Here is a 26,640-nt window from a genome sequence, read left to right as displayed (position 1 = left end):
GTAGATTCGTTAATACGAATGTAGCAGTACATATTTTTTACATATTTTGAGTATGTAAGTTTTGATAATGGAGCAAACATTGCCATACGTTATTTTTCATGCAAGGTTTGTGCTATATAAATATGAGCGTTGACAGTTTGGATTTGAGATGCGATTCACCGCTGGCTGTAAGCGCGCGCATGGGTGCTGAACGAGACACTAGTGACATCAGCTGTTTTCCTCTGGAAATGAATCTAGCGCCAATACTTTATCTAGTTCAGCATTCTTCATGAATACATTTACACTGTCAAATTGGCCTGACGTTATATGTGACTATGTATCATGTGTGTATTACCCCTGTGTCAATCGACTGTCGCATAACCAAGCACTATCTGTGCAGCTACATATGTTACAGTTCAGTGGACAACTATTGAAATTTTTAAAAAAAAAACTATGTTTCCTAGTTTATTTTTGTTTTGTCATAATTTTTTTGTATTTTCACTTTAATAGGCCTGGCTTGAAAATGAACTTGGTTGTTCGAAGCCGTCCCCAGCATAATGACACGGAACTGTGACGGAATTAGAATAAGATGTATAGAATAGTTTGTGACAGTATTACGAGAAGGACATCGCTAGTCACCGTATAGTGGAAATGTTGAGTCGCAGGCAGGCACAACAGAAAGACTGCTATACAAGTAACATTCGGCCAAAAGACGTTCTTCTGAATTAGACAACACACACACACACACACACACACACACACACACACACACGCACACAGTCACTCAAACACAACTCATACACACACGACCACTGTCTCTGGCTGGATTCAGCAGTTACAAACTGCGGTCATGTGATGGTTGAGCTGCTTGAGTGAATGTGCGAATGTGTGTACGTTGTTTCGTAACTTTGTCATTATTCCGCCCTAAGTTTTCCGTAGAATAGTTTGTGGTATATTACCGATATAAGCATTCCGAAGGCGCTGCAGAGGAGGCAGTGAGCAGGTAGCTGGATGCCGAGAGCAGAGGTCGCCGTGACACCTCCATCCACGTGACTGCATAGCTGGTGCCGGGCCGCCTCTCCAGGAACTCGACCACCAGACTGCGCGCGTGTGGCGACCGCAGCGCAGGAAGGATATCTGCCGGCTGCACTGGACTGCGGTGGTCCCAGCCGTCCGAAAACACGTCCACAACGCCCCCTCCGGACACCTCGTTGTCTGCTGCAGCGCCAGCACTGGCGGGACACACCACTACCGAGGGCCGGTGACCGTCTCCAGAGTGCACGAGTATGCGGTTCGGCGTCGGACAGTCGCGTCTGTCACCAGTGATCTCCCAGCCTGCGATCTTTACGTACAGGTAGTTATTGAGCGCGTCCTCCGGTTGTATGAGCCACGGGAGGTGTATGCACCGCGATGGCAGGACGTCGTTCGAGTCGCTCTGGACACCCTCCTCCACCTTCAGCTTAGGCAGTTCGGAAGTGGTGGGAGGTTTGACAGCCGCGCCGCCCAAGAGTATTTCGCCACTGGAGCCGCGAAGTACGACGTTTTCCTTGGACTGTCCGCAGGCAGGTGTGCTGGCGTCGGAGCTGGAGATGAATTCGTACTCTCCGTCGAAGAAGAAGTCTTTGAAGTCCTGTGTGATGTTCATGAACGTTACGGTGAAGTTGACCTCTACGGTTGATGCGGTCAGTGTGTCGATCACGACCGGTTCGAGCACTGGAGAGCAAAAGCAATCTCTCTGTATCTTTACGCCCGTCCAGGGGTACTCCGACAGGGAGAGCTCCGCCACGCCGACGCGCTTCCTCCTGGGAAATTTCTTGAGCGGCAGTTTGGGCGGGACGGCGCACGACCAGCGGTCGGTGTCGGCGTCGCGGCGCGTCTGGCACGGCCGGCCACCGAACCTGGCGCGCGCCAGCGTGAGGCGCACGCGCTCGCCCGGCGCCGCCTCGAAGCGCAGCACGCAGCTGAGGTTGTGCGCGCCGCCGCGGCCGTACAGGAAGACGCTGCCCGGCGACTGGAAGCGGCCGGCGCGCGGCGACAGCGGCGACGAGCGGAAGACGCGGTCGCAGGGGCCGGCCTCGGCGCCGGCGGCGGGCGCGCCCTCCAGCGACGTGTCGACGAACTCGTAGCGCAGCAGGAACGACAGCGGGAAGAGCGGGCTCGCCTGGAACGTGTCGAGCGTCAGCTCCGGGCCCGACGACACGTAGCTCTCGGGCAGCGCGCAGGGCCGCGTGTGGCGCGTGCTGTTGCTGAGCAGGCTGTGGTCGCAGAGGCGCGGCGCCTCCTCCTTGCAGAACTCGCCCAGCAGCTGCACCGCCCCCGCGCCGCCCCCGCCGCTGCTGTTGGTCACCGGGTCGAGCCGGCCGTCCCACAGGCGCACGCAGCCCGCCACCGCCGCCCCCGTGTCCCAGTCGGCGCGGTGGAACTTAAGGAACGACAGCCACACCGTCTCGTGGCGCCGGCCCTGGAAGTGGTAGCGGCACGTCGTGTTGGGCGGCAGCGAGTGCTGCGGGCTCTCCACCTCGCCCCACGGCGCGTCGAAGCTCGTCAGCAGGAACTCGCAGTGTCTTCGGTCGCGCACGTAGCTATGCGACCGGGCGTCCACAAACACCACCTGCGGAACAGGTGAAAATCAGCGATCTCCTACGCATGCACGAGGGCTATCCGAAAAGTAAGATCCGAGCGGTCGCGAAATGGGAACCACAATGAACATCCGCTGAAGCTTTGCATAACTGTGTTGGAAATTGTCTCTACTACACCAGCCGATCGCTTCACGCCACTCTTTTCAGTTCTGAGCGCACAGTGATCACTTATAGATACTTACAAAATAGTCTGTCCCACCAGGTATCATTGCCGGCAGAGACTTCGCTTGATTTCATGCAGTCCATACAAGTATATTGCATGCAACTGAAAGAAAATTAGCCCTCGGTCACTATTTTTAACATATTAAACTGCTTTCGACACTGCTAGGAGTGTCTGCCTCAGAATTTAAATCAAAGAATGGTCTACATTCTATAACATATGTATATAGACCATTCTTTGATTTAAGTCACAGAATGGTCTATATTCTATAACATATATATATATATATATATATATATATATATATATATATATATATAGACCATTCTTTGATTTAAATTCTGAGGAAGACACTCCTAGCAGTGTCGAAACCAGGTTAATTTGTTAAAAATTGTGGGCGAGGGCTAATTTTCTTTCAGTTGTAACTATTCACGGTCTATGAATGTGCAGCCATGTACAAGATTTTGATATTGTATGCATTTTCTTCCTTATTACAGGTCTCGGCCGCATCATGCAGGTGCAATGAGAACGTTCCTGCAGCGTTTACGATGGAAAGTGTTTCATCATCCACCATACATTCCGGACTTGGCTCGGTCCAATTTTCTTCTCTGCTCACATGAATCGTTGGCGCAGATAACAAACTGCAGTCAATGTAGGGAATTGGCAGAAAATACAAGCGGCTGCCTTCTATAACGAGGTTATTGAAACTTTGGTACAATGCTACGACAAATGCCCCAGTCGGAGCGGCGATGTGTAAAGATATAGCTGGAAGATGTAGGTAACTGTTACAAATAAAACATGTTTGGTTGTGAAACTTCTTGGCGGATTAAAACTCGAGACCTTTACCTTTCGCGGGCAAGTGCTCTACCATCTGAGCTACCGAAACACGACTCACGCCCGGTCCTCACAGCTCTACTTCTGCCAGTATCTCGTCTCCTACCTTCCAAACTTTACAGAAGCTCTCCTCCGAACCTTGCAGAGACGAGATACTGGCAGAAGTAGAGCTGTGAGGACTGGGCGTGAGTCGGGTTTCGGTAGCTCAGATGGTAGAGCACTTGCCCGCGAAAGGCAGAGATCCCGAGTTCGAGTCTCGGTCGGGCACACAGTTTTAATCTGTCAGGATGTTTCATATCAGCCCACACTCCGCTGCAGAGTAAAAATCTCATTCTGGAAACATCCCCCAGGCTGTGGCTAAGCCATGTCTCCGCAGTATCCTTTCTTTCAGGAGTGCTAGTTCTGCAAGGTTCGCAGGAGAGCTTCTGTAAAGTTTGGAAGGTAGGAGACGAGATACTGGCAGAAGTAGAGCTGTGAGGACCGGGCGTGAGTCGTGTTTCGGTAGCTCGGATGGTAGAGCACTTGCCCGCGAACAGCAAAGGTCCCGAGTTCGAGTCTCGGTCGGGCACACAGTTTTACTCTGCCAGGATGTTTCATATCAGCGCACACTCCGCTGCAGAGTGAAAATCTCATTCTGGATGTTTGGTTGTTCCTGTGGTTTCCATTTCGCGATCCATCGGATCTTACTCTCTGAATATCCTTCATGTGTAGTCAATCCTATCAACATATTATATGAGAAAAACTACACATACCATTCATTGGGAACTTGCCACTGTGAAAGGCGGCTCTTGTCGATTTGGCAGTGCTGTTGTAACTTTCTTGTAGCCTTGACAGTATGCAGTCACTCACTCAGTTTCGTAGCGAGTAATGTGACGGTTCTTTATTTTATTTTTTCTTTATTTCTTTTTTTTGTTGCTGAATACTGAAAACGTTTTTTATTCCCTCCGTTGGCAGTGAGACGTACAACGAAACGTATTTTGCCGTAGCAATTTCATTTGAAAATAGCAAACCCCACAGCTGTCCAGTACTATAATACAAAATATAGTAAAGCTTATCTATCTTTCTGACAGTCTACAGTGGGCACAAAAATTGATTTCAGCATTCATAAATAACGTCATGGCTGAAGACGCACACTTGACTCTTATGTGATAGTTCTTCTTCACTTAGTAATACTGTTTAAGGGAAACTGTTATTGTTTACACTGAAGTACCGCCATTTGACTGTATAGATTGTTTCTCTATTGTATAATCATGATTTTGGCCTTTGCCCGTTTTCAAGTACCACAGTGTTAAGCATGATCAGACTTCTGTTAAACGAATTCATCGTCGAAATATATTTAACATAATTATATAATAAAGATTTCACAGCATATAAATGAAAATATATTCACAAAGGGTCTGACAGATATAGAACTTATATTTCGACGATTACTTCGTTTATAGTAGTATGATGGTGCTTAACATTGTGGTTCTTGAAAACAGCCAAAGGCCGAAATCGTAATTGTGTAACAGCATAAAGATTCTATACAGTAAAATGTCAGAACATCCATTCAGACTTTTTTGTTTGAGTATGGTCCCAAGCTTCGTGTAGTGAAAATTATTTTTCCTGGTTTCCTGATAATTTCATGTTCCCTAAGAATCAAATATGTGTAAAGAAGAGAACAGTGTAATGAAGAGTGGAAAGAGGAATTTCCTTTTGTGGCGAGAAGGTGTATACCAGCTTGTCTAGTGTCAAATGACACTGTAACAGTTCGTGGCTAGTAATCTGAAATGCCATTACGACGTTAACCACAGTGCACAGTGTTTCCGGTAACGGCTGTCCTCATGACTTACACTTCAAGAAGACAGCTGACGTTGCTGATGGACAATATTGACCATCAGACTAACGTTAATGTTTGCGAAGAAACCACGTTTAGCAACCGAAGCTGGCTTCGCCTTTGCTTTTCATACTATGCAGACAGAGGAAGATTACACCAAGACGAAGTTTACGAAGAAGAATATTGCATAAACTGTTTTTTTAGACATCTCTTACTGTGGCAAGTGCCGATTGCATTGTAGATGTAGTTATTCTCATATAATTTGTTGAGAGGACTGACAATACAAGCGGGGAATTCGGAAAGAAAAATCCAATCGATCGTGAAATGAGAAAATGCACATGACGGTTGCACATACGTCAGATACTAGACATACAACAGAGAGGCAATTGAAAATACATACTTCTTCACAAAGAAAAGCATTTCTTTGGTAATGTAAACTACAGTTTCCAAATAATGTAGCTCCCTTTGAATTGATTCCATAGGTTTTCAGTTCCCGGGGTTACCATTAGTGCAAACATCTTCAATACACTGGGCACATTAGAGCTAATGTATGTGGAGCCTTTACATCAAATTGAAATTAAATGAATCAATAGTGTTTCAGACTGAGTCCTTTGAAACTTTTAGCTCAGATGTTCGTCGTGACATGTTTACATAGCCAATAAAGCGTAAATACCGGACAACAGCAATGCAAAAGTGTAGAAAATGTATGTAAAAACAGTGACTTTCACAAACGTCCATAACCGATGATTACTTCATTCAACACCAGGAAAATCCACTTTTTCAATTCTTACACACAGATTATTCGTTTGGACGGAAATTATTTTATTTCCAGTTTTACTTATTGTGCCTCTCGATGTCAACTTCATCACATCAATAACACAAAGATACAAGAAAACTGTTGCGTCATTGTGGTTCCCCGAAGAATGCTATGTCCTGCACAGTAAGTGTTAACCCTACTCACGCTTCGCCCTCACCTGTGAAGTTACTGTTCCACATCCAGTACCCTCGGCACCGAACCCACGTCAGCCTCTAACCATTCATTTTTGAACTCAGCTACTAACTAGTAGTTGCCGAGTTATGAGATAATGCCCTTTCAGTATGGCTAATCGTCAATGGTATTACGAGGGTGGATGGGAATACAATCTATCTCTTTTCAACTCTTTGCAGGGACAAAGATTGCCACTTTTTCCCACTCTAGTTGTTTGTAGAGGTTTTGATCTTTCATGAACACTAGGTGCGTTGTCTGCGTGTAAGAAACAACAAGCCACCAAGGGGTTTTCAAATGCTGTCAACGTTATAGAAGAAAGAACACTTTCCTCTTTTTTGCAAAATGTGATCCTCAGCTCTAATAAATTTGAACGAATTCGTACAGCTCTTAGTGAAAAACGCTTTATTGACGATTAGTTTTGGTGGGATGTGCGATATCAAATATACGTATAAATACATTGAAATTAAAACATCTTGGTAGTATATGTGAACACTGTTCAGGAGTCGGCATATTTATTTAATTAACCCTAAATTAGTGGGGAACGAAGCTTTCCTTAGATCACTTTGCTAACGCCGTCCAATCCATAATCATGTAACAGCACTTACCTAGAATTTGAAACTGGACCTGTTAATCTCTCCTACCATGGTGTTTTTGTTAGAACGTAATTTTTCGTCGGCTTGGAAATATTACTTTCTACAAAACTAGTCCCCAATAAAACATTATTAACTGAACACAACTTGTAGTTGAAATATAAATTGCTTCGAACTCTCTAGACATTTGTGAACAGTTAGTTACATGAATCTCAATTACAATAAAACATATTTTCAATTTGTGTAATATCACAGTGTGTGAACATATATGCATAGGAATTTTCTCAAGTTCGCTAAGTTAGAAAATTGTATCAGACTTTTTATCAGCCAATAAAATCACCAGTAGGAATAAAGAGTTCAGAAAGATGACTTGAAACAGTTCTCCTGTTCATTTTTTTCCATTGGTCTTATAAATCATGACAGGAGAAGCAATGACTATCGTCTTCCAACTGATTTCGTTCGTAATACGAGTCTTGTCCAGAAAGTAAGCTCCGTTCAGCCACGAAATGGACACCACAATGAAAACCCCATGAATCTTTGCACATATGTGTTGGGTGGTGTCTGTAGTATGACCGTCGACGCATCAGGACGCTCTTTTCAGTTGTGAGCGCACTGTGAGCGAGTAAAGGTGCCTAGAACAACGATGTCTCCCACCAAGTAGGGGGGCCCGCTGAGAGGCTTCGCCTTAATGAATGCAGCCCACCTAACACAACTGCCACGCACTTCCTTCTTCACGTAATTCTCAGTCGCACTCTGCAGGGTTAGGAAGACGCTCCTGCAGCTTTTTCGATGAGAAGTATTCGATCACCCACAACACAGTCCAAATTGGCTCGTCCTGAGTATCATCTCTGTTCACATGACATACTGGATACGAAGACAACACTTGTGGCGCAGGCTACGCGCAATAGACAAGCGTAGAGAATCATCGGAAAGCACAGGCAGCGGCGTTTTATGACGATGGTGTTGGAAATTTGGTATAACACCCCGACAAATGTCTAAGTCGGAACGGCGACAATGTAGAGAAATATCTAGAAATTGTAGCTAACTCTTGAAAATAAAATGTTTTTGATTGTCACTGTGGTTTCCATTTAGCGCCCCATCGGAACATACTTTCTGGACAACCCTTGTAGCTTCACTAACGACAGAGCGAATTTCTGAAGTTACCACAGCAGACAACAATATCTGCAGGCAGTGAGATATGGCCAGTTGCAGAGAGCTGGGAAATCCGATAGCCCTTATTAGGATCTCGCGCTGTTCGGTTTTGGTGATTGAAACTGGAACAGTCAGCAGCAACTGGATCGACAACGACACATAAAGTTACCCCGAAGTTATGAGACGGCAGCACGAATGGCAATAAATACTGCCGCCAATATTGCCCAAAGCACCATTCAAAGTCACACTGTGACCAGGACTGAGCGGCCATGGTACCAACTATGGCAACTGTTACTGCATTCGCTTCGTACTTTTTGTCAATAGAGAGAAATAACCTTCTTCAGGTAGTTGAACAATAAAAGTGATGTGAAGCTCGAGGTTCCTCGGCGTAATGAATGCTCAAGTAACAATTCCCCGTTTCCTCATAGGCACTAATGAAACTAGATATCGCTATGCATTGTAATTTAAACATTTGGTGCCCGGGTAAGACAACTCAGGAAACAAAAAAAGGAGTATTCAGAAAGATAAGAACCACCGCAGACAACTTACACCGTCTCGCAAACGAAGATGGATTTGTTGTGCCTTAGAAATGAGGGGGTGTTCAACTGAAAAAATGTCGGCAGTTATCTAGAACGTTGTCCACGGGTTTCCTCAAATTATAAAAGACGTACTGGTTCCTCTTTACTTTTGTAACGATAGCCACAGCTAATAGCAGTGAAACTTGCCTCAACTTGCAGTTCGAAGCCCGGCAGGTAGCTGAGCGGCACGGGGTGGAAGGGGTTGTCATAGGGCGAGGTGTGGAACTCGAGCAGCATGTTGGGCCCGCTGCTGACGATGTCGGGCACCGCGTCGCCGCCGCACAGCCGCACCAGCACCGGATCCGTCGTCGACGAGCCGTCGTAAATCGTCAGGTAGTCCTGCACCACGTTACACTGCTCCCACACCCTGTAATGTACACCAGGGTTACCGTTACACCAGGTGAGTTATAGAAGAAAGTGTGTATCGGGAGTGTCATTCATTGCTGCTGAACAGTTTGCTAAGACTGAAACACTCGTTCACAAGATGTGGGAAGTGTGTCACAGCAGCCGTCAGCCACGTGTTCATTTCTCGTGGGCCGATATGAAGAGACCCTGTACGTCTCCCATGTTGCCTCTAACCTCTGACGTACTGTGTAGAGCTCAACTGGATATTTTCAAGGCTTTCGTGCTCCTCTAAAAAATGGCTCTGAGCACTATGGGACTTAACAGCTATGGTCATCAGTCCCCTAGAACTTAGAACTACTTAAACCTAACTAACCTAAGGACAGCACAAAACACCCAACCATCACGAGGCAGAGAAAATCCCTGACCCCGCCGGGAATCGAACCCGGGAACCCGGGCGTGGGAAGCGAGAACGCTACCGCACGACCACGAGATGCGGGCGTGCTCCTCTAGAACTGACGTATAGGGCGCAATAATACAGTATCGAAAAACTCGGAGCTGGTGAAGAGGGTCCCTAGAAGAACAAAATTTGTGAATGAAATCCATGTTCAATAATGCAACACAACTATCGACCGCCGAAGTAATAGGAACAAAGGCCTGGCTCATTGTCGCCTCGTCTGCAGCATAAGTGAAATCGTCGAATGGCGGATCGATTCTGTTAATGGGCCTGAAATTATTCGTTACCTTAGACGAGGCTGGAAACGTACCGACTTCCACGACAACAGTGTGGAGCGTAGAAACCCTCGTTTACTCCAGAAGGCGTGACCCTGAAGAGCGTAGGCTTTTGCAACAAGTGGAAGATAACTGACTGATTATAAATAATGCGATATGGACTCACCAATGTTGCTTCATTGTGAAGGTGTTTTTACGTGCACAAGAGCCGTTATTGAACGGAACACAAGCAGCGTACGTGGCTTTTAGGTACGCTTTGGCATAAACCTGTGGGCTAGATTCGTGAGAGGATTGCTTTTGGGACCTTACCTATTGTCGTGCAAGTTGAATGAGCCCTTTCGTCTTACGTATCTTTGCAATATATTTAGCCGCGCGGGATTAGCCGAGCGGTCTAGGGCGCTGCAGTCATGGACTGTGCGGCTGGTCCCGGAGGAGGTTCGAGTCCTCTCTCGGGCATGGGTGTGTGTGTTTGGGTTTAGGATAATTTAGGTTAAGTAGTGTGTAAGCTTAGGGACTGATGACCTTTGCAGTTAAGCCCCAAAAGATTTCACACAGTATTGAACATTTTTTTGCAATATTTTGCCTGACGCATTAGAAAACATTCCACTTGTTGCTCAGTGGCAGCTATGGTTTCAGCGTGATGGTGCACCGCCACGCATCGGAATGAATGTAACTATTGAACTAATGAATGTAACTATTGAAATGAAGCGTTTCCATGGAAATGAACTGGTCGTGGAGGTCGAAATTTCTTGCCTCCATGTTTCACGGAATTTAATCCAGTACACTTCTATTTGCGTAGACACTTGAAGTAAGAAGTTCATAGTATTCTACCCATAGACGTGCATGATTAAATAGCTCGCTTGCATGCTACTTCAGCGACGGTGAATTAAGGTGTGTTGCGTACGGTCGAGAAAAGTAAGGAGCACCGAGTGGCGAAGCGTTTACAGATACATGGTGGTCGCTTTGAACATATTCTCAAAAGTGAATTTTCCTCGTATATTTACGTTCAAGCTCTTTGAAGGTAAGTATGGACGTCTAATGTACAAAATGGCATTATTGTGCGTATCATAAAGTGCAGTCTAGTGTAGCCTACCTATTGTGTTTTTTTTCACCTCATTGGATACAGACGACGTTATTGTATACATTAATATTTTCGGTAGGCTTTATTTGTGTCACGGACGAAATGAAGTTGTCGTTTACGTCTGCAAGAAGTTCTTGTTATGTCTTAATGTCCAAATAAAGGCAACAGTAACAGAAAAGAAATACAAAAGTTACCGCATTGTGAAGATGTAAATTGGAAATATTCGAATGCATTTATTGAAAATGTTCGCGCGAAGGCGATTCCACCATCAAGGAGTCATCGTTTCCGTCCTTCATGGGGTTGCCTCGACTCGCTAAGCAACTGAATCAGCTCTGGCATAGCGCAGAGTTCATGCCACTGTTTTCGGCCACCCTGCGTGGAGTTACAGAGTTGCTAGCGCTCCGTTTTTTAAATCGCATTTGTATTAAAGCTACTGGGAAGATTAGGTTTTGCCAGATACACTTTTCTCTTGAACTGAGATGAGAAATTGCATGCCGATCACCAAGTGTGGCCTTTTTTTTGAACGTGTATATAAACTGTAGCATAGATACAATGAATCATCTCAAAAATTATACTTTAATGTAGAACGCCAGACTGTATGTAAATCAACGAACTGCTGTGGGAGATGCACTAAGAAAGGCACTGTGCATCGAGGAAAGACTAATCTAAGCATATCTAGAACCAACATTCCAAGTAATACTATTAACTCCACCTTATTTTTGTCGTAATATCCACTGTGACAAAATTCGTTGAACTTGAGCGTATGTGGAATGACACTGATAGCATCTCTTCCATTGGACCATCCATGAACGGGAAAGGAGGGTTGTGTTGCAGGAGGAGTGAGGGTGATTCTGGTAAGCTGTGGCACCATAGTACGGTGGGTGGCGATGTAAAACTATAGATGACAATTCAGCAGGAACGGTAGTGCGTTTTCTGAAACGGCAGCGAGCGTACCTGAGCACGCGCTGCGTGCGGTCGTACTCGGCGACCTGGTCCTTGATGTGCACCTTGTGCGAGTGGCGCTGGCTGACGGCGATGAGCGCGTGCCGGCCGCTGGGCACGGGCCGCTGCTCCACGCGGTAGTAGCAGGTGGCGTTGCGCGGGTACACGCCCGGGTAGTTGGGCGACTGCACGCGGCAGGCGCGCGCGTCGCAGCGCTCCAGCACGCGGTCGCAGTACGAGCCGGGCACCAGGTCGCCGCGCCACGCCGGCAAGCCGCCGCCGCTGCCGCTGGCGCCGCCGCTGCCGCTGCTGTTGGAAGCTGCCGACAGGTTGCCGTAACGCACCCGCGCTTCCTCCTCGCGCAGCACCTTGTACGACAACTTAAAGTTGAAGTTGTAGCCGATTCCCTGCGAAAAATAAAACAACGCATCTCACTCCAAGCAATAAGGCCGATGCTGTTTTATGAACCAGAAACAACCAAACTAAAATAGATTTTTGGGCGATTTCAGAAGTTTCTATTTCCATGAGTATTGAATAGAGTTGCTATCTACCAGAAGTATGGTTCGATATTTTGATGCACTACGTAAATGACGTACTAAGTGGTAGGATTACCGGTAGCTTTTTTTTTTTTGTTGGTTGTTTTGCACATAATTAGAAAGGCACGCCATTCACTGTTAGGCCAGCGTGTATTTTATATCCTTACAGATTATAAATGGCAGTGTATTAATAACAGAAACTACTTGATCCACTAACTTCTAAGCTTTAATGTAAGCAAACAAAGGCCGGCCGGAGTGGCCGCGCGGTTCTAGGCGCTACAGTCTGGAGCCGCATGACCGCTACGGTCGCAGGTTCGAATCCTGCCTCGGGCATGGATGTGTGTGATGTCCTTAGGTTAGTTAGTTTTAAGTAGTTCTAAGTTCTAGGGGACTGATTACCACAGCAGTTAAGTCCCCTAGTGCTCAGAGCCATTTGAACCATATTTTTTAAGCAAACAAAGCAATTACTTTTGTTGCAAATAGATCAAATGGTTCAAATGGCTCTGAGCACTATGGGACTTACCATCTGTGGTCATCAGTCCCCTAGAACTTAGAACTACTTAAACCTAACTAACCTAAGGACATCACACACATCCATACCCGAGGCAGGATTCGAACCTGCGACCGTAGCGGTCGCGCGGTTTCAGACTGAAGCGCCTAGAACCGCTCGGCCACACTGGCCGGCTAATGGGAACATATTCCACTTAAATTCGGTGATGTACTGAAGAAAAGTTTGATATATTTTCGTTTTTTATTTTGCCTTTTCTACTGCTCTATGGTAAAACTGTATTGTTTTCTTCATTTTTACAGCATCATTCCTCTGTTTCGCTTTACACATGAACAATTTTTGAAACAAACCGTAATTAAATGTTAGCAATTTAATTTTGTTGTAAATACTGCTAACTTTTAAGGTTACGTGGATAACCTTGTGGAACAAAAATGTCCCGCAATTAACAAGTTCTTTATATAAACCCATTAAGTTTCTTGAATGGTTCACACTTACTGGTTTTAGGGGAATCTAGAAAAAAGCTGATTGCACACGTGAAGAAAGCGACCGTTCTGAGGTAACACGACTCACTTAACCTACAGGTAAATGCACTTATGTCCTTAAGGGACCAAAGCTACTTGGAAAACTAGCGAAGTCAACGCTTAGTTACAGCATTGTACTGTAACCTATTGTGGTCTTACAACTCTAGTGTTGAACGTCTTTCCACGACCTCAGATTTGATGACTTAAATAGTTTTCGATCTACTAGAAATGAGTACAGAATGCAAGGTTACAGATTTTTACGAGGTAACAATGTTCCCGTCCTGGTCTCCCAAACTCAGTTCTGACGGCGCCAATGGAAATGCAGCCATAAAGATTATATCTTTGGAATCCAAAACAAATCACCTGTTGTCGAAGACCTGTCAGTTCTGTTGTTGTCATTACAAACCGAGCAACGAAGATATAGTCTTTCCGTTCCCAAACAAGCCCCCGGTTCTCGAAGACCTACCAGTTTTGGCGTCTTCACAAGAAATGATGTCATACAAAAATATAAGCAATGAGAGACTTAGAGAACAGAATGGTTAAACTGAAGTATGTCTTCCGTGCTTCTGGCATTCATTCGGTACTACGATCTGGCAAGTGTTGCTTCCTCTTTACAAATCTCTCACAAAAAATTCATGCACCACGTGAAGAATATCTTTACTTACCTACACTTGGTCTCTCAACGGGTCCTTTAAGACAAATGTACTTATAGACTTCACATTTTTTATCGTCGGAATGGCGCCAAAAATGGAATACAGTGCTAAAAACTGAGTGTGAATGTGCAACCAACCACAAAAAACAACAAAGTCTCTCATTATTAATTCCAGAAAAAAGACAATTTATAGCTGTTGTCTCCAAATTCTGAAACAACACGATGTGTATTTTCCTCGCTTGACAGCATATGAATCAAATACCAAATCAGAAACTCATACTTTCCTCTCTCGATTGTTTGTAAAATAATGTATTTTGGTTACTGTACCCGCAAATGGGGCCTCATTAATCCAGTAGTATTTACAGACAGACCAACGTAATAACACTTTGGTCATGCATTCACGCACACACTCTATGCGGATATATTAACTAGATTGAGTCCTAAAACGTAATATCATTATGTCACGGCCTTATCTCCATACCCTCTGACATTTGATGGGGCATTATGGATATAATTTTGCTGTAGCTGAGAGCGTAGCTGTAGAACCGAAGCCCAGATCTTATTGGGTCATACATCATTATGAGCCGTCTACTGTGAGAGGCACACGAGTTTCCTGGAAAAAATACTACTGAAGTTTTCGGAAACTTTCTTCTGTAGTCACGTAATCTTTATTGTGAGTTCCCTGTACAGTCACAGTAATAGGTGGCTGCACTGATTAAAGGTTTGCTGTAAATCATACATGTTGTTTTTGATCAAATCATTCAGAAATTACCCTTCATTTACAGTTTTTGGCACATGGAGCAGTTTCTGTAATTGACTACATAAGAAATTTCCATAATGCGGCAAAACGTGCACCCGGTGCCGAGGGAATTAGAAAATGCTACACTACAGGACATAGATGAGTTTTTATGTTTGGGTGACCATTTAACTAATGACGGCCGAAGCAGAGAGGATACAAAATGCAGAAAGGCTATAGCAACGAAAGCATATCTGAGAAAGAAGAATTCGTTAAAAAGTAATATAAGTTGAAATGCCGGGAAGTCTTTTGAGAAGGTAGTCTTAATCGAAAGTGGAAAATGGACTATAAAAAGAACATACTAGACGAAAATAGAAGCTTTTGAAATGTGCTGCTACAGAAGAATGATCAAGATTAGTAGATTGAATAACGACTGAAGAGGCAATGGATCAAACTGGGAAAAGAAGAAGTTTATGGGACGCTTTAACCAAACGAACTTGATAGGACACGCACATCGAGCTGTGGGACAAAGGAATGATCTATCTGAAAATGGAGGGAAGTGTAAGGGTAGAAACTGTAAACCAAGGTACAGATACAGTAAGCAGGATCAAAAGGATGTGGGTTGCAAGTAGTTATTCGGTGACCCGTGGTCTAGGTCAGTCTGCTTTAGGCAGTGGCGCGGCACGGACCTGCTGTCCCGGCCGCGGGCGCGCGTGAACGAGAAAGTGTTTACACCGCCGGTACTCGCGAGTGTTGTTGTCTGACTCGATCGCCATGGCACACAATTTTCGAAAGACTACGCTCCAATTTACGTTCGACAACGAATTTGCCAGACCCAAAGCTTTCGAAATAGAGCGTTTTTTGAGGGAAGAAGTTCGTTTACCTGCTGCAGACATAATTGGAATACACCTGTCCATTGTAAGCAGTACAATGTACGTAAAGATGACCGATGAAACTGCGTGTGAAAGAACTCTCTCCGCTGCTCAAAGAGGATTTAATTTTCGACACTCTGATGGCCATATCAGCGATGAAACAGTAGCTCCTTCAGGATTGGGTGTGAGGGTCATTCGGATCTTTGAATTGCCGTTTGAGGTGCCAGAATCGATGGTTACTGAATCGCTGCGACCATATGGAACGGTAGTTAGTCATACGCCTGAACACTGCGCTAGTTTTAATACTTATCCTGTGCTAAACGGCGTGCGACAGGTGCGGATCGTCCTTACTAAACATATCCCGTCTTATTTATACATTGGCGGATGTCGAGCTATTGTGATCTACGATGGCCAGCCACGCACCTGTTCTGGCTGTGGTGGAGAAGGGCATATCCGCTCGGAGTGCATACAACGCCGCGTCGTGCAACTGCCACGTGGAGAAGCGTCACAGCGAGAAGTTCCCACGCAACTGCCGATGACGTACGTGTCGGTGGCCCGCCGGGAAGTGTTGCCAAGTTCGGAGCGTGACAAGGACGTGTTTATGCAAGAGCAGACCGAGTTACGGGAGCATGGAGGTGACTCGGAGAATGTCCCTGCACCCATGTCACGACAGTTGAGGGAGGAACCTTCCGAAAACTCACATGTAGCAAGAGACGTGGAAGTGGAGGTCCAGACAGTGGCGCCGGCAACGGACCAACGAACGACCGACGAACACAGTGAGGCAGCAGAGGGCAGGGCACGCAAACAGCGATCGCCGAAGCGTCGCAAAAAGCGTCGCCATAGTTCGGGTGACACGTCCCCCCCTAGCCTAGGGGACACGGAAGGTATCCTAGCCGAAGAACTGTCTGACACAGAACACGTGTCTTCAGAGGACGCTGACAGGATTCCGTCCAATGGTGACCGGATGTCCTGCCTTTTAGATGGTCCCTCTTCATTGACACCGACTGACCCAGCGCTGCCGACGAAGGAGTCAGGGACACCAATGTCCCGGCAGCCACGTCGAAATACATCAGAGGACGTTTCTCGGATGGATGACCAGTGCGACTGGGCGGAACCAGTCGAAGACCACTCACTTACAGGATGCACACCACGGAACGACAACGAAGGAGGGCAGCCCGTTGGCGGGCACCCCTCTGAGCACGAATAGTGGACTAAAGCCCTTGGAGTTCTCAATGACATGACACGAGCATGACAACGACAACGAACCAAGCATATAAGGTGGGCACAGTGAACATTAACACCGCACGTTCGCTTGCAAAGATGCAGCTTCTCCGGGACATGATTTACGCCACAGACGTTGATATTCTGCAGGTGCAGGAAACCTTCAATGCTGCTTTTCCCGACGTGCATGGATACAACACTTATCTAGCGCCCACTCTAGATGGAGGACGTGGCACAGCGATACTAGTCCGGGAAGGGATTCCGATGTGTGACCTCGATTACCTTCCTTCGGCTCGGGGTTTGGCTATGACCGTGAACGGCATTCGTATCGTCAACATCTATGCACCCTCCGGATCTGACAATCTACAGGCGCGTGCACGATTCTACTCGGAGGAGATTGCCCCCCTCTTCCATGGGAGGTATGACCACATCTTGGTAGGGGGGGATTTTAACTGTGTACTCACACCGAAGGATAAAACTCCTAATTTCAGCTCCTGCCACGCATTGAACACGATCTGCCGGGACATGGCCCTTATGGACACGTGGGAAAAGATCCATGGGCAGCGAGAGGGCTACACGTATTTTACTAGCCACTCGGCGAGCAGTCTGGATCGGATTTATGTTTCTGACGGATTAAGAGATCACGTGTTGGCTGCTGAACGTTGGCCCACAGCTTTTACGGATCACCTTGCGTATTTATGCACGTTAACCCTCCCACGGCAGCGGGTCTGGCGGAGTCGTAGTTCCTGGAAACTTAATTCCTCCTTATTGGTGGATCTCGAATGTCGCCAGCGGATCGAAGAAACATGGCAGACTTGCACTCGCCGTCTGCTGCTGCACCGTACGGTTCTTTCGTGGTGGCTGCAGTGTGCAAAACCGGCGATACGAAGAGCTCTCATAACGTATGGCAAGGAAAAAGCGAAATGGTTCCGAGATACACTTGACTATTACTACGTGGTGCTCCGCGACCTGTCCTCCAGGGGCCCATCGCCCGAACGTCAAGCGGAAGTCCATCGCACTCAGGCCTGCATTTTATCGATCACGAGACGTCGACTGGAGGGACTTTCGATCCGTGCTCGGTGCTTGGACAACGTCGATGGAGAACGTATTGGCATGCATCATGTGTCCAAGGGACATGCGCGTAATCGCCGATCCCTAATCACAGTCCTCCATGATGACGATGGTCGGCCCTTGACGTCACAACAGGCCATTGCTGCTGAGTTTCTGGAGCATTACCGCCTCCTTTTCACTGGGACGCCGACGGACATTCGGACAGAAGAAGAAATTTTGCGACAGATGCAAACGGAGGTGGATGGTCCGGATGCAGAGGTGCTATTGGCACCCCTAACGGAAGATGACATCCGGGGCGCACTCGCGAAGGGTGCGGTGCATAAATCCCCTGGGCCAGATGGGTTGACACTCGAATTTTACCGCGCATTTGCGGATTTAATGATGTCCCAGTTGGTATTGATGTATAACGAGTTATTGAGCCCTGACACGGATGTTCCGTCGCAGTTCATGGCGGGACTGCTTATACCAATACCGAAATCGACAGCGAGTGACAGCGCCCATCAATTTAGACCGCTCACGATGCTCAATACCGACTATAAGATCTTTGCGCGAATGTTGGCGGCAAGGCTCAAGATTGTAAGGGAAATGCAAAGGCTCAATCTAGGTATAGTAGGGGTCAATGAAGTGAAGTGGAAGGAAGACAAGGATTTCTGGTCAGATGAGTATCGGGTAATATCAACAGCAGCAGAAAATGGTATAACAGGTGTAGGATTCGTTATGAATAGGAAGTTAGGGGAGAGGGTGTGTTACTGTGAACAGTTCAGTGACCGGGTTGTTCTAATCAGAATCGACAGCAGACCAACACCGACAACGATAGTTCAGGTATACATGCCGACGTCGCAAGCTGAAGATGAACAGACAGAGAAAGTGTATGAGGATGTTGAAAGGGTAATGCAGTATATAAAGGGGGACGAAAATCTAACAGTCATGGGCGAGTGGAATGCAGTTGTAGGGGAAGGAGTAGAAGAAAAGGTTACAGGAGAATATGGGCTTGGGACAAGGAATGAAAGAGGAGAAAGACTAATTGAGTTCCGTAACAAGTTTCAGCTAGTAATAGCGAATACCCTGTTCAAGAGTCACAAGAGGAGGAGGTCTACTTGGAAAAGGACTGGAGATACGGGAAGATTTCAATTAGATTACATCATGGTCAGACAGAGATTCCGAAATCGGATACTGGATTGTAAGGCGTACCCAGGAGCAGATATAGACTCAGATCACAATATAGTAGTGGTGAAGAGTGTTATATCCTAACCAGTAATGCCACCCGAGCCCGCTGCCAAAAGGTTGGCAGCATCAAAGTCCGGACGCCGTCCGCATAAGCAGCGCCAGCGAGACAGGAAATCGCCGCAAGTCTGCGAGCGCCACCGCTGGCTTCTGGTTTCTTAAGCGCTGCAGTCGCGAGCGCTAGGACAGTTCTGTATTCGCCGCTCAGTTGTATACTCGCCACCGAATTGTGTACTTGCTAGTCAGTTGTGTGTTCATCGCAGCAGAGTTGTTGTTTGTCGTCAGCCGACGTTGACCTAGCCGCTCCGACTCGAACTAGACAGATTTCTGTAGACACGGAGTTCACTACTGTGTTTCTGTATCTTCGTTAATAAAGATAAGTACCGACTTTTATTTAATCAGAGTGTTTGGGTTTTCATCTTTCTGTTCACTGTTCCAGCGGACCGGTCGGCCCGCTATTAAAAGTGTGGCGGTGACTTCGTAAGCCGTTTCTACAGCGAATTGTTTGTCGCTACGAACGCCGCCACAAAACTGGCGACGAGGGCTTCCGGATTCGTGTGCAGGGCTGGTTCAACTTGTTTCTGGTTATACTAATTATAGCGATAAAATTTTGGGGGCTGGTTTAATTTGTGTTCACTATGTCTGCCGAATTACAACAGTTGATCTTGTTACAGAGTCAGCAAATACAAAGTCTGGTGGAAGCAATCGCCAAACAAGCGGCTAATCCTCCAACACAAAAGGAACAAGCACAGGCAGCACCACCTTTCCGTGCTTTTGATGCATCAAGAGAAGAATGGCGAGAATATTTCGCGCAGTTGCAGGCGCACATGACAGTCTGCAAAATCACGGGTACTGAGCGGCAGTTTTATTTAATTTCCACTGCAGGCGTGGAAGTCTATCGACTACTTTGTAAGTTGTTCCCGGAATCCAAGCCAGAAGCTTTAGACTATGACGTTGTTAACAAGCTTGCTGAGTATTTCGAGTCGCGAGTTGATGTGGCAGCAGCCAGATTCAAGTTCAGATTAAAGAAACTGCCACATCAATCTAATAAACAGTGGTTAACAGATTTACGAGGCCTCACCCGTCAGTGCCGATTTAATTCTGTGTGTGGAGCTTCCTACAGTGATGTCATGTTACGAGACGCTATTACTCAAAACATTGCAGATTCTCGTATTCGTGCTGCTATCTTAAAGTTGCCTGACCCGTCATTAGAGACTGTGATGAACATCATTGAAGCCCAAGATACTTTTGACTATGCTGAGTGTGAGTTAGATCAGCCATGTATTTCTCAAATTGCCTGTGCTAAGCAAGTTATGTCACGCCCGCGGCCCCACCGGCAGAGTCAGACTGTAAACAATAGCCGGCCGCGTCATGTTAAACACATTCGTCAGCCGCGTGTGCAAAATGATAGAATTAAGTCTTGCCCTAAGTGTGTTCTTGCTCATCCTCGTGAACGTTGCCCGATAAGAAACGCGGTTTGTCACTTTTGTCAAAGGAAAGGACACATCCAGACTGTTTGTTTGCGTAAACGCAAGAACAATTCTAGTGCTGCCCAGCCCATGGATATTCATGTTCTTCAAAGCCAGCCCGCCCAGAAGGTCGCGTTTCAAGACTCTTCCACGGTTCGTGTGGGTAATAAACTTGTTCGCAATAAGCCACCCACCCAGCCCTCTGCTATGCGACCCAAGCGTAATTCAAACGCTGTAAAACGTAATGTACAGACTGCAAGTGAAGCGGGAGTTGTTGTTCCACCCGCCCAACCCACGAGTTGTCGTAAGCAGCGAACACGCGCTAAACGCGCTGATTTTGTGTCTTCCGCCTCCACTGCACCGATCCAGAGACAGTGTAATAAACTATTTTTGAAGCTACGCATCCAGGATAAGACCTTCAATTTTCAATTAGACACTGGTGCGTCTGTGACTCTCATAAATAGTGCTACGTATGCGGCTATCGGCCGCCCTAAACTTTCAGCGGCAAAACATTCTTTGGCTACTTATAGTGGAGAACAAATTCCTGTGTTAGGTGTATGTAGCGTGCCAGCCACATTCCGTGGCAATACAAAAACAGTTTCATTCACAGTGCTCCGCGCTACAGACAGTGTAAACATTTTCGGATTAGACTGTTTTGACTTGTTTGGCCTGTCTATCCAAGACAATGTGTTGCAAATTAATTCTGTTGTTGTTCTTCAAGACAGCATAACCGATTTGTGTAAACAATACAGTGACATATTTAAAGACTGACTAGGTTGTGCTGCGAACTTTGCCGCTCATATTACGTTAAAAGATAATGCTCAGCCTCGATTTTTTCGTGCTCGTCCAGTGCCTCACGCCCTCCGGGCACCTGTAGCAGATGAACTTCGTCGTTGGCAAAACAACGGTGTTATTCAACCCGTTTCAGCGAGCCAGTGGGCTTCTCCCTTAGTTATTATAAAGAAACCGTCTGGCAAGTTACGTTTGTGTGCTGATTTTAAGTCGACAGTTAATCCTCAGACTGTCATTGATTCTTTTCCTTTGCCTAGACCGGACGAGCTGATGGATAAGTTAGGGGACGCTCGTTTCTTTTCCAAAATTGATCTCCGTGAAGCATATTCGCAATTGCCCCTCGACGAGCAATCACAACAGTATTTTGTCATAAACACGTCGTTGGGGTTGTTCCGTTTTCTGCGTTTGCCTTTTGGTTGTGCGTCAGCTCCAGCTGTTTTTCAGCGTTTTTTGTCACAACTTCTGGCTAATGTGCCATCGTGTTGCAACTATTTAGACGATATTGTTGTGTCCGGTCGGACGCCTGCTGAACATTTCCGTAATTTGGAGTGTTTGTTTAAAGTGTTGTCTCAGGCAGGCCTACGTTGCAACATCGATGAATGTTCATTTTTCCTTACGGAGATGGAGTATCTGGGACATGTTATTAATGCTCAAGGCATTCATCCCTCCCAGTCACATTTAGCAGCTATTCGTGATTTGCCCGCCCCTCGCAATCTGCAGGAATTGCAAGCAGTTCTTGGCAAATTGACATATTATATTAGGTTTATACCTAATGCATCACAGATTGCTGCACCGTTGCATCGTCTCCGCCGTAAGAATGTTCCGTTTGTGTGGTCAGCTGATTGCCAATCAGCCTTTCAGCAGCTTAAAGAGGCTTTATTGAATGATCGTTGTCTGGTCCATTACGACCCTAACAAGCCTCTGGTATTAGCTTGTGATGCCTCTTCTTTCGGCCTCGGTGCTGTGTTGTCTCACCGAGTCGGTAACACCGAACGTCCTATTGCGTTCGCATCTAAATTGCTAAACAAAGCTCAGTGTAATTATAGCCAATTGGACAAGGAAGCGTTGGCTATTGTGTTCGGTGTCACAAAATTCCATCACTACCTCTATGGTAGACCATTGTATTTAGTAACAGATCACAAGCCCCTGACGTCACTGTTTCATCCGTCTAAACCAGTTCCTCAGCGGACAGCTCAGAGACTACAACGTTGGGCTCTTTTGTTATCACCATACCAGTATGAGATACTGTATCGCCCTACAGCTCAGCATGCAGACGCTGACGCGCTTTCTAGATTGCCGATTGCTGCGGATGATGTCTTCGATTCCTCTGACGACTCTTGCCGTCAGATTCACGCCGATGAGCATCAATCCCTCCGGGATTTTCCGATTGATTATCGTCAGGTGGCACGTGAGACAGCTACGGATCCTCATCTGAGTTTACTATTACGTTTTGTTCAACTTGGTTGGCCGTCCAAGGCAAAGGACATATCGGATCCTGTGGTTCGTCGCTATTATCCGCAACGTCATCTGTTGTCTGTTTCGCACGGAGTTTTGCTGTTACGCACCGAGAATGACCAGCTTCGTGTAGTGGTTCCCCAAGTGCTCCAATCCAAGGTCCTCGACTTGTTGCATCAAGCATTGGGGAGTGGTCCGCACCAAGCAGCTTGCCCGCCGTCATTGTACATGGATCGGCATTGATAAGCAGATTACGCAGATGTCTACAGATTGTTCGACGTGTGCCGAACACCAAGCTGCTGCGCCTCAACGCTATTTTGAGTGGGCACGCCCTGCCGGTCCCTGGCAGCGAGTACATATTGATTTCGCTGGTCCATATTGGAATTCTCGTTGGCTCATCGTGATAGATGCATTTAGTAATTTTCCGTTTGTTGTGCCCATGCAGTCTACAACGTCTGCACAAACTATACAGGCGTTGACTTCAATTTTTTGTATTGAGGGTCTTCCAGAAGTTTTAGTGTCTGACAATGGTCCACAATTTACCTCTGGTGAATTTGAAAGTTTTTGTTCTGCCAATGGCATTCGCCATGTTCTTACTCCGCCGTTCCACCCTCAATCGAATGGTGCAGCGGAACGTTTTGTACGTACATTCAAGGATCATATGGACCGCCTTCGTGCTACGCACTCTCGTCAGCAGGCCCTCATCACGTTCCTGTCGTCGTACCGAACCACGCCACGCGACGGCCCTTCGCCTGCGGAGCTTCTCCACGGCCGTCGTCATCGCACCCTACTACGGTTGTTGCACCCCCCGGATCGACCCGCCGCTTCTGAGCATCGCACGCGTTTTCAGCGCAACGACGCCGTTTTTTTTCAGAGTTTATCACGGTCGCCGTCGTTGGGAACGTGGTACCGTGATAAGTGTCCAGGGACGCGGTTTTTATACTGTTCAAGGTGCTACTGGGGTGCACAGGAGGCATCAGAACCTGTTGCGCCGCGCTGGCCGCCCGGATTCTGCCGCTCGTTCTTTGTCCACAGATTTGGTCCGCGGCGGGTTCCAGCCGCGCCTTCCGACTTCGCTGCCGCCCCCAGGGCAGCAGCAGCAGCCGTCGCCGCTACCACGCCGACAGCCCGTCCCGTTGGTGCCTCCCGCGCAGCTTCATCCGCGAGCGCCCCAGGTGGTCGCTCCGGCGCCTGCGGTCCCTCTTCAGTCGCCACCGCCTTCGGAGCTGATGGACGTCGACCCCTCAGCCGGGCCGCCTTCCCAAGCGGTGTCTGTGCAGCCTGTCCTGCAGCCGCTTTCCTTGAGCACCCCAAGGAGTCTGACACCGCAGCGCCTTGTCCGGCGCCCCCTCAGCAGCCGTCGACGCAGCGTCAGGAGACGCTGCCTCTCTTCGTGCGTCCCGACGCCCCGTCGCGTCCAGTACCAGAAGCTGCGCCCGTGGTCACAGGCGTGCACCCTGACCTCGGTTTTCAGGTGTTTCCCGAGGCCCCGCGCAGCCAATGCTGGGGTGCGGACCGGGGACTGCCACCGACAACAGTCTCCGCCCCGGTCTCGTCCGTTACGCCTGCGGCCAGACCCCTCCCCCGCCGTCGACGCTCGCCACGTCATTATTCAACGACAGTGCGGCGATTTGGGGGGGGGAGGAGTGTTATATCCTAGACAGTAATGCCACCCGAGCCCGCTGCCAAAAGGTTGGCAGCATCAAAGTCCGGACGCCGTCCGCATAAGCAGCGCCAGCGAGACAGGAAATCGCCGCAAGTCCGCGCGCCGCCGCTGGCTTCTGGTTTCTTAAGCGCTGGAGTCGCGAGCGCTAGGACAGTTCTGTATTCGCCGCTCAGTTGTATACTCGCCACCGAATTGTGTACTTGCTAGTCAGTTGTGTGTTCATCGCAGCAGAGTTGTTGTTTGTCGTCAGCCGACGTTGACCTAGCCGCTCCGACTCGAACTAGACAGATTTCTGTAGACACGGAGTTCACTACTGTGTTTCTGTATCTTCGTTAATAAAGATAAGTACCGACTTTTATTTAATCAGAGTGTTTGGGTTTTCATCTTTCTGTTGACTGTTCCAGCGGACCGGTCGGCCCGCTATTACAAGTGTGGCGGTGACTTCGTAAGCCGTTTCTACAGCGAATTGTTTGTCGCTACGAACGCCGCCACAAAAAAGAGTAGGGTGAAGTTCAAGACATTAGTCAGGAAGAATCAATGCGCAAGGAAGTGGGAAACAGAAGTACTAAGGACTGACGAGATACTTTTGGAGTTCTCTAACGCTATAGATACAGCAATAAGGAATAGCGCAGTAGGCAGTACAGTTGAAGAGGAATGGACATCTCTAAAAAGGGCCATCACAGAAGTTGGGAAGGAAAACATAGGTACAAAGAAGGTAGCTGCGAAGAAACCATGGGTAACAGAAGAAATACTTCAGTTGATTGAAGAAAGGAGGCAGTACAAACACGTTCTGGGAAAATCAGGAATACAGATATACAAGTCGCTGAGGAATGAAATAAATAGGAAGTGCAGGGAAGCTAAGACAAAATGGCTGCAGGAAAAATGTGAAGACATCGAAAAATATATGATTGTCGGAAGGACAAACTCAGCATACAGGAAAGTCAAAACAACCTTTGGTGACATTAAAAGCAACGGTGGTAACATTAAGAGTGCAACGGGAATTCCACTGTTAAATGCTGAGGTGAGAACAGATAGGTGGAAAGAATACATTGAAAGCCTCTATGAGGCTGAGGATTTGTCTGATGTGATAGAAGAAGAAACAGGAGTCGATTTAGAAGAGATAGGGGATCCAGTATTAGAATCGGAGTTTAAAAGAGGTTTGGAGGACTTACGGTCAAATAAGGCAGAAGGGATAGATAACATTCCATCAGAATTTCTAAGATCATTGGGGGAAGTGGCAACAAAACGACTATTCACGTTGGTGTGAAGAATATATGAGTCTGGCGATATACCATCTGACTTTCGGAAAATCATCATCCACACAATTCCGAAGACGGCAAGAGCTGACAAGTGCGAGAATTATCGCACAATCAGCTTAACAGCTCATCCATCGAAGCTGCTTACAAGAATAATATACAGAAGAATGGAAAAGAAAATTGAGAATGCGCTAGGTGACGATCAGTTTGGCTTTAGGAAAAGTAAAGGGACGAGAGAGGCAATTCTGACGTTACGGCTAATAATGGAAGCAAGGCTAAAGAAAAATCAAGACACTTACATAGGATTTGTCGACCTGGAAAAAGCGTTCGACAATATAAAATGGTGCAAGCTGTTCGAGATTCTGAAAGAAGTAGGGGCAAGCTATAGGGAGAGACGGGTCATATACAATATGTACAACAACCAAGAGGGAATAATAAGAGTGGACGATCAAGAACGAAGTGCTCGTATTAAGAAAGGTGTAAGACAAGGTTGTAGCCTTTCGCCCCTACTCTTCAATCTGTACATCGAGGAAACAATGATGGAAATAAAAGAAAGAAAGGTTCAGGAGTGGAATTAAAATACAAGGTGAAAGGATATCAATGATACGATTCGCTGATGACATTGCTATCCTGAGTGGAAGTGAAGAAGAATTAAATGATCTGCTAAACGGAATGAACAGTCTAACGAGTACACAGTATGGTTTGAGAGTAAATCGGAGAAAGACGAAGGTAATGAGAAGTAGTAGAAATGAGAATAGCGAGAAACTTAACATCAGGATTGATGGTCCCGAAGTCAATGAAGTCAAGGAATTCTGCTACCTAGGCAGT

General features: G+C 46.9%; 1 protein-coding gene across 1 annotated transcript in view; it reads right to left on the bottom strand.

Moving 5' to 3' along the window:
* The window catches only part of LOC126483629 (uncharacterized), a 111,747-nt gene that overhangs the window by 9,370 nt on the left and 75,737 nt on the right, over positions 1–26,640 (bottom strand). The window contains exons 6-8 of the mRNA XM_050106713.1: positions 11,846–12,240; positions 8,884–9,103; positions 939–2,590 (exon numbers count right to left, since the gene is read on the bottom strand). Coding sequence (XP_049962670.1) covers positions 939–2,590; positions 8,884–9,103; positions 11,846–12,240 — 2,267 coding nt within the window. The remainder of the gene's footprint in view (positions 1–938; positions 2,591–8,883; positions 9,104–11,845; positions 12,241–26,640) is intronic.

The sequence above is a fragment of the Schistocerca serialis genome, chromosome 1, assembly GCF_023864345.2.
Source record: "Schistocerca serialis cubense isolate TAMUIC-IGC-003099 chromosome 1, iqSchSeri2.2, whole genome shotgun sequence".
NCBI lineage: Eukaryota > Metazoa > Arthropoda > Insecta > Orthoptera > Acrididae > Schistocerca > Schistocerca serialis.
Note: the sequence above shows the minus strand (reverse complement) of the source record. Positions and strands in the feature narration are given on the sequence as shown.